Source organism: Bombina bombina, chromosome 1 (assembly GCF_027579735.1).
Source record: "Bombina bombina isolate aBomBom1 chromosome 1, aBomBom1.pri, whole genome shotgun sequence".
Classification (NCBI taxonomy): domain Eukaryota; kingdom Metazoa; phylum Chordata; class Amphibia; order Anura; family Bombinatoridae; genus Bombina; species Bombina bombina.
In genome coordinates, this window is record NC_069499.1 from 101,173,498 (window position 1) to 101,186,571 (window position 13,074).

At 40.4% G+C, this 13,074-nt stretch overlaps 1 protein-coding gene across 2 annotated transcripts in view; it reads left to right on the forward strand.

Annotated features, from left to right (window-relative positions):
- PPP4R3A (protein phosphatase 4 regulatory subunit 3A) overlaps positions 1-13,074 on the forward strand; it is a 168,260-nt gene that overhangs the window by 44,727 nt on the left and 110,459 nt on the right. For both annotated transcript variants that reach the window (XM_053697553.1, XM_053697554.1), the window contains exon 6: positions 7,596-7,712. In XM_053697553.1, coding sequence (XP_053553528.1) covers positions 7,596-7,712 — 117 coding nt within the window. The remainder of the gene's footprint in view (positions 1-7,595; positions 7,713-13,074) is intronic.

Here is a 13,074-nt window from a genome sequence, read left to right on the forward strand (position 1 = left end):
TAATATCTTTAAAACCGATTGTACGACACTCTCTGACGTGGTGGACAGATCACCATCGTTTAGTTCAGGGGCTTCTTTTGTTCTTCCGACCTGGACTGTAATTTCAACAGATGCAAGTCTGACAGGTTGGGGAGCTGTGTGGGGGTCTCTGACAGCACAAGGGGTTTGGGAATCTCAGGAGGTGAGATTACCAATCAATATTTTGGAACTCCGTGCAATTTTCAGAGCTCTTCAGTCATGGCCTCTTCCAAAGAGAGAATCGTTCATTTGTTTTCAGACAGACAATGTCACAACTGTGGCATATATCAATCATCAAGGAGGGACTCACAGTCCTCTGTCTATGAAAGAAGTATCTCGAATACTGGTATGGGCGGAATCCAGCTCCTGTCTAGTTTCTGCGGTTCATATCCCAGGTATAGACAATTGGGAAGCGGATTATCTCAGTCGCCAAACGTTACATCCGGGTCTCTTCACCCAGAGGTATTTCTTCAGATTGTTCAAATGTGGGGACTTCCAGAAATAGATCTGATGGCTTCTCATCTAAACAAGAAACTTCCCAGGTATCTGTCCAGATCCAGGGATCCTCAGGCGGAAGCAGTGGATGCATTGTCACTTCCTTGGAAGTATCATCCTGCCTATATCTTTCCGCCTCTAGTTCTTCTTCCAAGAGTAATCTCCAAGATTCTGAAGGAATGCTCGTATGTTCTGCTGGTGGCTCCAGCATGGCCTCACAGGTTTTGGTATGCGGATCTTGTCCGGATGGCCTCTTGCCAACCGTGGACTCTTCCGTTAAGACCAGACCTTCTGTCGCAAGGTCCTTTTTTCCATCAGGATCTCAAATCCTTAAATTTAAAGGTATGGAGATTGAACGCTTGATTCTTAGTCAAAGAGGTTTCTCTGACTCTGTGATTAATACTATGTTACAGGCTCGTAAGTCTGTATCTAGAAAGATATATTATAGAGTCTGGAAGACTTACATTTCTTGGTGTCTTTCTCATCATTTTTCCTGGCATTCTTTTAGAATTCCGAGAACTTTACAGTTTCTTCAGGATGGTTTGGATAAAGGTTTGTCTGCAAGTTCCTTGAAAGGACAAATCTCTGCTCTTTCTGTTCTTTTTCACAGAAAGATTGCTAATCTTCCTGATATTCATTGTTTTGTACAAGCTTTGGTTCGTATAAAACCTGTTATTAAGTCAATTTCTCCTCCTTGGAGTTTGAATTTGGTTCTGGGGGCTCTTCAAGCTCCTCCGTTTGAACCTATGCATTCATTGGACATCAAATTACTTTCTTGGAAAGTTTTGTTTCTTTTGGCCATCTCTTCTGCTAGAAGAGTTTCTGAATTATCTGCTCTTTCTTGTGAGTCTCCTTTTCTGATTTTTCATCAGGATAAGGCGGTGTTGCGAACTTCTTTTAAATTTTTACCTAAGGTTGTGAATTCTAACAACATTAGTAGAGAAATTGTGGTTCCTTCATTGTGTCCTAATCCTAAGAATTCTAAGGAGAGATCATTGCATTCTTTGGATGTTGTTAGAGCTTTGAAATATTATGTTGAAGCTACTAAGAATTTCCGAAAGACTTCTTGTCTATTTTGTTATCTTTTCCGGTTCTAGGAAAGGTCAGAAGGCCTCTGCCATTTCTTTGGCATCTTGGTTGAAATCTTTAATTCATCATGCTTATGTCGAGTCGGGTAAAACTCTGCCTCAAAGGATTACAGCTCATTCTACTAGGTCAGTTTCTAGTTCCTGGGCGTTTAGGAATGAAGCTTCGGTTGATCAGATTTGCAAAGCAGCAACTTGGTCTTCTTTTCATACTTTTACTAAATTCTACCATTTTGATGTGTTTTCTTCTTCTGAAGCAGTTTTTGGTAGAAAAGTACTTCAGGCATCTGTTTCAGTTTGATTCTTCTGCTTATAATTTCAGTTTTTTTCATTATAAGATTTAAACTTTATTTTGGATGTGGATTATTTTCAGCGGAATTGGCTGTCTTTATTTTATCCCTCCCTCTCTAGTGACTCTTGCGTGGAAGATCCACATCTTGGGTAGTCATTATCCCATACGTCACTAGCTCATGGACTCTTGCTAATTACATGAAAGAAAACATAATTTATGTAAGAACTTACCTGATAAATTCATTTCTTTCATATTAGTCCATAAGGCCCACCCTTTTTGTGGTGGTTATGATTTTTTGTATAAAGCACAATTATTCCAATTCCTTATTTTTTATGCTTTCGCACTTTTGTCTTATCACCCCACTTCTTGGCTATTCGTTAAACTGATTTGTGGGTGTGGTGAGGGGTGTATTTGTAGGCATTTTGAGGTTTGGGAAACTTTGCCCCTCCTGGTAGGAATGTATATCCCATACGTCACTAGCTCATGGACTCTTGCTAATAAGAAAGAAATGAATTTATCAGGTAAGTTCTTACATAAATTATATTATTCTGTCTTTAAAAGATTTATCACCAGAGGAAACTGACAAGGGGGAAGTTATGCCGACTAACTCGCCCCACGTGTCAGAACCTTTGACTCCCGCTCAAGGGATACCCGCTCGAGAGGCGCCAAGTACATCTAGCGCGCCCATGGCGTTTACTTTACAAGACATGGCGGCAGTTATGGATCATATCCTTACAGCGGTATTGTCCAAACTACCAGGGTTACAAGGAAAGCGAAACAGCTCTGGGGCTAGAAGAAATACAGAGCACTCTGATGCTTTAGTAGCTATGTCTGATATCCACTCACAATATGCAGAAGCTGAGGCAGGAGAGCTTCTATCTGTGGGTGATTTTTCTGACTCGGGGAAGATGCTTCAAGCTTAAATTTAAATGTTGACATATCGGAATCAGGTTGTACACCTCCGCGTGTTGCTCAGGGAGGTTTTAGCTACTCTGGATGACTGTGACACCATTATAGTGCCAGAGAAATTGTGTAAATTGGATAAATACTATGCAGTACCTGTTTACACAGAGGTTTTCAGAAATTATTACTAAGGAATGGGATAGACCAGGTGTACCGTTCTCTCCCCCTCCTATTTTTAAGAAAATGTTTCCAATAGATGCCACTACACAGGACTTATGGCAAACAGTCCCTAAGGGGGAGGGAGCAGTTTCTACCCTAGCTAAGCGTACAACTATCCACGTCGAGGACAGTTGTGCTTTCCTAGATCCAATGGATAAAAAGTTAGAGGGTTACCTTAAGAAAATGTTTATTCAACAGGGTTTTATTCTCCAGCCTCTTGCATGCATTGCCCCGGTCACTGCTGCTGCGGCCTTCTGGTTTGAGTCTCTGGAAGAGGCCTTACAGGTTGAAACCCCATTGGATGATATACTTGACAAGCTTAAAGCGCTTAAGCTAGCCAATTCATTTGTTTCTGACGCCGTTGTTCATTTAACTAAACTAACGGCTAAGAACTCAGGTTTTGCTATTCAGGCGCATAGGGCGCTATGGCTTAAATCCTAGTCAGCTGACGTTACTTAAGTCTAAGCTTCTCAACATTCCCTTCAAGGGGCAGACCCTATTCGGGCCTGGACTGAAGGAGATCATTTCTGATATTACTGGAGGAAAAGGTCATGCCCTTCCTCAGGATTGGTCTAACAAATTAAGGAGCAAACAAACTAATTTTCGTGCCTTTCGAAACTTAGACGAGTGCGGCATCAACTTCCTCTAATGCAAAACTAGAGGGAAATTTTGCCCAGTCCAAGCCGGTCTGGAGACCTAACCAGGCTTGGAACAAAGGTAAACAGGCCAAGAAGCCTGCTGCTGCCTCTAAGACAGCATGAAAGATCGGCCCCCGATCCGGTAGCGGATCTAGTAGGGGGCAGACTTTCTCTCTTCGCCCAGGCTTGGGCAAGAGATGTCCAGGATCCCTGGGCGTTGGAAATTGTGTCCCAGGGATATCTTCTGGACTTCAAAGCTTCTTCCCCAAAAGGAAGATTTCACCTTTCACAATTATCTGCAGACCAGATGAAGAGAGAGGCATTCTTACATTGTGTTCAAGACCTAGTTATGGGAGTGATCCACCCAGTTCCAAAGGAGGAACAGGGGCAAGGCTTCTATTCAAATCTATTTGTGGTTCCCAAGAAAGAGGGAACCTTCAGACCAATCTTAGATCTCAAGATCCTAAAAAAAATTCTCAGGGTCCCATCTTTCAAGATGGAGACTATTCGAACCATCCTACCTATGATCCAGGAGGGTCAATACATGACTACCATGGACTTAAAGGATGCTTATCTTCACATTCCGATACACAAAGATCATCATCGGTTTCTCAGGTTTCGCCTTCCTAGACAGGCATTACCAGTTTGTGGCTCTTCCCTTTGGGTTAGCTACGGCACCAAGAATCTTTACGAAGGTTCTGGGGTCACTTCTGGCGGTCCTAAGGTCGCGGGGCATAGCAGTAGCCCCTTACTTAGACGACATTCTGATAGAGGCGTCGAATTTCCAAATTGTCAAGTCCCATACGGACATTGTTCTGGCATTCATGAGGTCTCATGGGTGGAAAGTGAACGAAAAGAAGAGTTCTCTATCCCCTCTCACAAGATTCTGTAGAAATGAGGATTTACCTGACAGAGGCCAGGTTGTCAAAACTTCTAAATTCCTGCCGTGTTCTTTATTCTACTTCTCGCCCTTCGGTGGCTCAGTGTATGGAAGTAATCGGCTTAATGGTAGCGGCAATGGACATAGTTCCGTTTGCCCGCCTACATCTCAGACCGCTGCAACTCTGCATGCTCAGTCAGTGGAATGGGGATTACACAGATTTGTCCCCTCTACTAAATCTGGATCAAGAGAACAGGGATTCTCTTCTCTGGTGGCTATCTCGGGTCCATCTGTCCAAAGGTTGGACAATAGTAACAACAGATGCCAGCCTTCTGGGCTGGGGGGCAGTCTGGAACTCTCTGAAGGCTCAGGGATCGTGGACTCAGGAGGAGGCTCTCCTTCCGATAAACATTCTGGAACTAAGAGCGATATTCAATTCTCCTCAGGCTTGACCTCAGCTAGCGGCAGTGAGGTTCATCAGATTTCAGTCGGACAACATCACGACTGTAGCTTACATCAACCATCAAGGGGGAACAAGGAGTTCCCTAGCGATGTTGGAGGTTTCAAAGATAATTCGATGGGCAGAGATTCGCTCTTGCCACCTATCAGCTATCCATATCCCAGGAGTAGAGAACTGGGAGGCAGATTTTCTAAGTCGACAGACTTTTCATCCGGGGGAGTGGGAGCTCCATCCGGAGGTGTTTGCACAGTTGATTCAACTTTGGGGCAAACCAGAACTGGATCTCATGGCGTCTCGCCAGAACGCCAAGCTTCCTTGTTATGGATCCAGGTCCAGGGATCCCAAGGCAGCGCTGATAGATGCTCTAGCAGCGCCTTGGTCCTTCAACCTGGCTTATGTGTTTCCATCGTTTCCTCTGCTCCCTCGTCTGATTGCCAAGGTCAAGCAGTAGAGGGCATCGGTGATTTTGATAGCACTTGCGTGGCCACGCAGGACTTGGTATGCAGATCTGGTGGACATGTCATCCTTTCCACCATGGACTCTGCCTCTGAGACAGGACCTTCTGCTTCAGGGTCCTTTCAACCATCCAAATCTAATTTCTCTGCGGCTGACTGCTTGGACATTGAACGCTTGATTTTATCAAAGCGTGGTTTCTCAGAGTCGGTCATTGATACCTTAATACAGGCGCGAAAGCCTATCACCAGGAAAATCTATTATAAGATATGGTGTAAATATCTTCATTGGTGTGAATCCAAGGGTTACTCATGGAGTAAGGTCAGGATTCCTAGGATATTATCTTTTCTCCAAGATGGATTGGAGAATTGTTAGCGAGTTCCTTAAAGGGACAGATTTCTGCTCTGTCTATTCTTTTGCACAAACGTCTGGCTGAGGTTCCAGACGTGCAGGCGTTTTGTCAGGCTTTAGTCAGAATCAAGCCTGTGTTTAAACCTGTTGCTCCGCCTTGGAGTTTAAATTTAGTTCTTAAGGTTCTTCAAGGGGTTCTGTTTGAACCTTTGCATTCCATAGATATTAAGCTCTTATCTTGGAAAGTTCTGTTTTTAGTAGCTATCTCCTCGGCTCGAAGAGTTTCGGAGTTATCTGCTTTACAATGTGATTCCCCTTATCTCATTTTTTATACAGATAAGGTAGTGTTACGTACCAAACCTGAATACGCTTAGCTTATGAGACTGCTGGCCAGCAGCCTCCTGAAAGGATTACAGCTCATTCTACTAGAGCGGTAGCTTCCACATGGGCTTTTAAAAATGAGACTTCTGTTGAACAGATTTGTAAGGCGGCGACTTGGTCTTCGCTTCATACTTTTTAAAAATTCTATAAATTCGATACTTTTGCTTCTTCGGAGGCTATTTTTGGGAGAAAGGTCTTGCAGGCAGTGGTGCCTTCCGTTTAAGCACCTGCCTTGTCCCTCCCTTCATCCGTGTCCTATAGCTTTGGTATTGGTATCCCACAAGTAATGGATGATCCGTGGACTGGATACACCTTACAAGAGAAAACAAAATTTATTCTTACCTGATAAATTTATTTCTCTTGTGGTGTATCCAGTCCATGGCCTGCCCTGTCATTTTAAGGCAGGTGTGTTTTATTTTTAAACTACAGTCACCACTGCACCCTATGGTTTCTCCTTTCTCTTGCTTGTCTTCGGTCGAATGACTGGGATTGGCAGTTAGAGGAGGAGCTATATAGACAGCTCTGCTGTGGGTGATCCTCTTGCAGCTTCCTGTTGGGAAGGAGAATATCCCACAAGTAATGGATGATCCGTGGACTGGATGCACCACAAGAGAAATAAATTTATCAGGTAAGCATAAATTTTATTTTTTTTCTTTCATGATTCTGATAGAAAGTTGCTTAAAATGGCATGCTCTAATTTACTCCTATTATCAATTTGTCTTTGTTCTCTTGCTATATTTATTTTAAAAGCACAAATGTAAATCTTATCAGCCAGCCCATTTTAGGTTCAGCACCATGGATTGTGCTTGCTTATTGGAGGCTTACATTTACCCACCAATAAGCCAGCATAACCCAGGTTCTCAACCAAAAATGGGCCGGCTCCTATGCATCACATTCCTGCTTTTTAAATAAAGATGGCAAGAGAACGAAGAAATTGATAATAGGAGTAAATTAGAAAGTTGCTTAAAATTGCATGATCTATCTGAATCATGAAAGAAAATATTTGGGTTTAGTGTCCCTTTTAAGATCAAACAATTGTCAAAGTATTGAATGAGTAGATAATTTGTTGTTCAAAATATGTTGAAATTGTGCTTGATGCACAAAAATAGGTATACTTATTGCAAAATTCTGGTATTGATCTAAAGGGGTGTAGCAGTGGAAAAATAACATGCTCTGATACGTTACAGCATTCAATTTGTAACACTAGCCGCCCTGTAGGGGTTAAACGCACAGTTGCAGGGTTGCTAGTATTTGCCCTTTGATACCATACTTCTCTTTCTCTACACACTATAGACACGAGCATTAATTCCTAGGTAGCACTTTTGGACTCAAAATCTATTGTTTTACAGTCTTAAAATCCATATGATTTATACATAAACTGCAGAACTAACTGATATTTGTTTACTCTTTTACATTTCAGGTAAATTTTTTAAAGGAGTTCTGTGCATTTTCTCAGACATTACAACCTCAGAATCGAGATGCTTTCTTTAAGACTTTGTCTAACATGGGTATCCTGCCAGCACTAGAAGTGATTTTGGTAAGAGAAAAATCCTGAATTTAATTTATCAAGTTATTTGTTATAATAAGCTGGTTTATGTGTACGGATATTGTGGCTAAATTTGTGGAGGCCTAAAGGTTAAACGCATGGAACACAAACCAATGTCTATACACAGTTGTTTATAATGAGCTTTCAATTCTACCATTGAGCTTGAGATATGTGGTGATGTGGAGTTAAAAGGACATTAAAGTGATGGTAAATTTGTATCTATTGTTAAACATATTGTAGAAGCTCTTACCTTAACTAGCACATCGATATGCTTATATAAAAAAAAACATCTTTTCACTTAGTAACTTTGATTTTATTTCAGTAACGGTACACTGTAATAATCAGCCTCTCTCTAAATTTTTCACGGGCAGCTTTGATTCACATAAGTTTTAGCCAATCATCAGCTCACCATGTGCCCCATGTGAAATAGGATCTGCACGCTCCTGTGCTCTGAACTAATTGCTATGGAATGCGCAATTCTTACGCTACTTGCGCATTTGTAAATATAATATATGTAATATAATATTATTATTATAATACTTAGAATTTGAAAATAAAGGTTTGTCATTTTGTTGATGTAATTTTTTTTTTTTTAAATACTTACAATAATTGTATTAACAATTTTGCTCGTTTGTGTAATGGGTCAACGAAGAGAAAAATACTTGCTGCTGTCAGAAATGAAAGTAAACAGTGAATCAGTACGAAAGGAATGATTTACTGTTTACTTACATCGGATGCTATCTGTATGTAAACCGGAGCTGAGGATTCTCATTTACAAATGCGCAAGTAGCATAAGAATTGCGCATGCGCATTCCATAGCAATTAGTTCAGAGCACGGGAGTGTGCAGGTCCTATTTCACATGGGGCGCATGGTGAGCTGATGATTGGCTAAAACTTATGTCAATCAAAGCTGCCCCTGTGAAAAATTTAGAGAGGCTGATTATTAGTGTACTGTTACGGAAATAAAATCGAAGTTACTAAGTGAAAAGATCTGTATGTGTGTATATATATATATATATATGTATATATATATATATATATATATATATATATATATACATACATACATACATACATACATACATACATACATACATACATACATACATACATACATACATATCGATGTGCTAGTTAAGGTAAGAGCTTCTACAATATGTTTAACAATAGTTACGAATTTACCATCACTTTAAGCCAATACAATGAAGCCTCTATGTGCAGCCACCAATCAGCAGCTCCGGAACCTACCAAGGTATGTTTTCTTTCATGTAATTAGCAAGAGTCCATGAGCTAGTGACGTATGGGATATACATTCCTACCAGGAGGGGCAAAGTTTCCCAAACCTCAAAATGCCTACAAATATACCCCTCACCACACCCACAAATCAGTTTTACAAACTTTGCCTCCTATGGAGGTGGTGAAGTAAGTTTGTGCTAGATTCTACGTTGATATGCGCTCCGCAGCAGGTTGGAGCCCGGTTTTCCTCTCAGCGTGCAGTGAATGTCAGAGGGATGTGAGGAGAGTATTGCCTATTTGAATTCAATGATCTCCTTCTCCGGGGTCTATTTCATAGGTTCTCTGTTATCGGTCGTAGAGATTCATCTCTTACCTCCCTTTTCAGATCGACGATATACTCTTATATATATATATATACCATTACCTCTGCTGATTCTCGTTTCAGTACTGGTTTGGCTTTCTACATCATGTAGATAGATGAGTGTCCTGGGGTAAGTAAGTCTTATTTTCTGTGACACTCTAAGCTATGGTTGGGCACTTTTTTATAAAGTTCTAAATATATGTATTCAAACATTTATTTGCCTTGACTCGGGATGTTCAACATTCCTTATTTCAGACAGTCAGTTTCATATTTGGGATAATGCATTTGAATCAATCATTTTTTTTCTTACCTTAAAATTTGACTTTTTCCCTGTGGGCTGTTAGGCTCGCGGGGGCTGAAAATGCTTCATTTTATTGTGTCATTCTTGGCGCGGACTTTTTTGGCGCAAATTTTTTTTTCTGTTTCCGGCGTCATACGTGTCGCCGGAAGTTGCGTCATTTTTGACGTTCTTTTGCGCCAAAAGTGTCGGCGTTCCGGATGTGGCGTCATTTTTGGCGCCAAAAGCATTTAGGCGCCAAATAATGTGGGCGTCTTATCTGGCGCTAAAAAAATATGGGCGTCACTTTTGTCTCCACATTATTTAAGTCTCTTTATTTATTGCTTCTGGTTGCTAGAAGCTTGTTCACTGGCATTTTTTCCCATTCCTGAAACTGTCATTTAAGGAATTTGATCAATTTTGCTTTATATGTTGTTTTTTCTATTACATATTGCAAGATGTCCCACGTTGCAACTGAGTCAGAAGATACTTCTGGAAAATCGCTGCCTGGTGCTGGAGCTACCAAAGCTAAGTGTATCTGCTGTAAACTTTTGGTAGCTGTTCCTCCAGCTGTTGTTTGTATTGAATGTCATTACAAACTTGTTAATGCAGATAATATTTCCTTTAGTAAAGTTCCATTACCTGTTGCTGTTCCGTCAACATCTAATACTCAGTGTTCCTGATAACATAAGAGATTTTGTTTCTAAATCCATTAAGAAGGCTATGTCTGTTATTCCTCCTTCTAGTAAACATAAAAAGTCTTTTAAAACTTCTCATTTTTCAGATGAATTTTTAAATGAACATCATCATTCTGATTCTGATAATGGTTCTTCTGGTTCAGAGGATTCTGTCTCAGAGGTTGATGCTGATAAATCTTTATATTTATTTAAAATGGAATTTATTCGTTCTTTACTTAAAGAAGTCCTAATTGCATTAGAAATTGAGGATTCTGGTCCTCTTGATACTAAATCTAAACGTTTAGATAAGGTTTTTAAATCTCCTGTAGTTATTCCAGAAGTTTTTCCTGTTCCTGGTGCTATTTCTGAAGTAATTTCCAGGGAATGGAATAATTTGGGTAATTCATTTACTCCTTCTAAACGTTTTAAGCAATTATATCCTGTGCCATCTGACAGATTAGAGTTTTGGGACAAAATCCCTAAGGTTGATGGGGCTGTCTCTACTCTTGCTAAGCGTACTACTATTCCTACGGCAGATGGTACTTCCTTTAAGGATCCTTTAGATAGGAAAATTGAATCCTTTCTAAGAAAAGCTTATTTGTGTTCAGGTAATCTTCTTAGACCTGCTATATCTTTGGCGGATGTTGCTGCAGCTTCAACTTTTTGGTTGGAAGCTTTAGCGCAACAAGTAACAGATCATAATTCTCATAGCATTATTATTCTGCTTCAACATGCTAATAATTTTATTTGTGATGCCATCTTTGATATCATTAGAGTTGATGTCAGGTATATGTCTCTAGCTATTTTAGCTAGAAGAGCTTTATGGCTTAAAACTTGGAATGCTGATATGTCTTCTAAGTCTACTCTGCTTTCCCTTTCTTTCCAGGGTAATAAATTATTTGGTTCTCAGTTGGATTCTATTATCTCAACTGTTACTGGAGGGAAAGGAACTTTTTTACCACAGGATAAAAAGTCTAAAGGTAAATTCAGGTCTAATAATCGTTTTCGTTCCTTTCGTCACAACAAGGAACAAAAGCCTGATCCTTCATCCTCAGGAGCGGTATCAGTTTGGAAACCATCTCCAGTCTGGAATAAATCCAAGCCTTTTAGAAAATCAAAGCCAGCTCCTAAGTCCACATGAAGTTGCGGCCCTCATTCCAGCTCAGCTGGTAGGGGGCAGATTACGTTTTTTCAAAGAAATTTGGATTAATTCCGTTCACAATCTTTGGATTCAGAACATTGTTTCAGAAGGGTACAGAATTGGTTTCAAGATAAGACCTCCTGCAAAGAGATTTTTTCTTTCCCGTGTCCCATTAAATTCAGCGAAGGCTCAAGCATTTCTGAAATGTGTTTCAGATCTAGAGTTGGCTGGAGTAATTATGCCAGTTCCAGTTCTGGAACAGGGGCTGGGGTTTTATTCAAATCTCTTCATTGTACCAAATAAGGAGCATTCCTTCAGACCAGTTCTGGATCTAAAAATCTTGAATCGTTATGTAAGGATACCAACATTCAAAATGGTAACTGTAAGGACTATCCTGCCTTTTGTTCAGCAAGGGCATTATATGTCTACAATAGATTTACAGGATGCATATCTGCATATTCCGATTCATCCAGATCACTATCAGTTTCTGAGATTCTCTTTCCTAGACAAGCATTACCAGTTTGTGGCTCTGCCGTTTGGCCTAGCAACAGCTCCAAGAATTTTTACAAAGGTTCTCGGTGCCCTTCTGTCTGTAATCAGAGAACAGGGTATTGTGGTATTTCCTTATTTGGACGATATCTTGGTACTTGCTCAGTCTTCACATTTAGCAGAATCTCATACGAATCGACTTGTGTTGTTTCTTCAAGATCATGGTTGGAGGATCAATTTACTAAAAAGTTCATTGATTCCTCAGACAAGGGTAACATTTTTGGGTTTCCAGATAGATTCAGTGTCCATGACTCTATCTTTGATAGACAAGAGACGTCTAAAATTGATATCAGCTTGTCGAAACCTTCAGTCACAATCATTCCCTTCGGTAGCCTTATGCATGGAAATTCTAGGTCTTATTACTGCTGCATCGGACGCGATCCCCTTTGCTCGTTTCTTCTGTTATGTGTGATCAGTCCACGGGTCATCATTACTTCTGGGATATTATCTGCTCCCCTACAGGAAGTGCAAGAGGATTCACCCAGCAGAGCTGCTATATAGCTCCTCCCCTCTACGTCACCTCCAGTCATTCTCTTGCACCCAAAGACTAGATAGGAGGTGTGAGAGGACTATGGTGATTATACTTAGTTTTTATAACTTCAATCAAAAGTTTGTTATTTTACAATAGCACCGGAGCGTGTTATTACTTCTCTGGCAGAGTTTGAAGAAGAATCTACCAGAGTTTTTCTTATGATTTTAACCGGAGTAGTTAAGATCATATTGCTGTTTCTCGGCCATCTGAGGGAGGTAAAAGCTTCAGATCAGGGGACAGCGGGCAGTTGAATCTGCATTGAGGTATGTAGCAGTTTTTATTTTCTGAATGGAATTGATGAGAAAATCCTGCCATACCGTTATAATGACATGTATGTATACTCTACACTTCAGTATTCTGGGGATGGTATTTCACCGGAATTACTCTGTAAAAGTACATTAAACCTTTTAATAGGTATTTAATTCATGTTAAACGTTTTTGCTGGAATGTAGAATCGTTTGCATTTCTGAGGTACTGAGTGAATAAATATTTGGGCATTATTTTTTCCACTTGGCAGTTTGCTTGTTTTGATTATGACAGTTTCGTTTCTCTCTCACTGCTGTGTGTGAGGGGGAGGGGC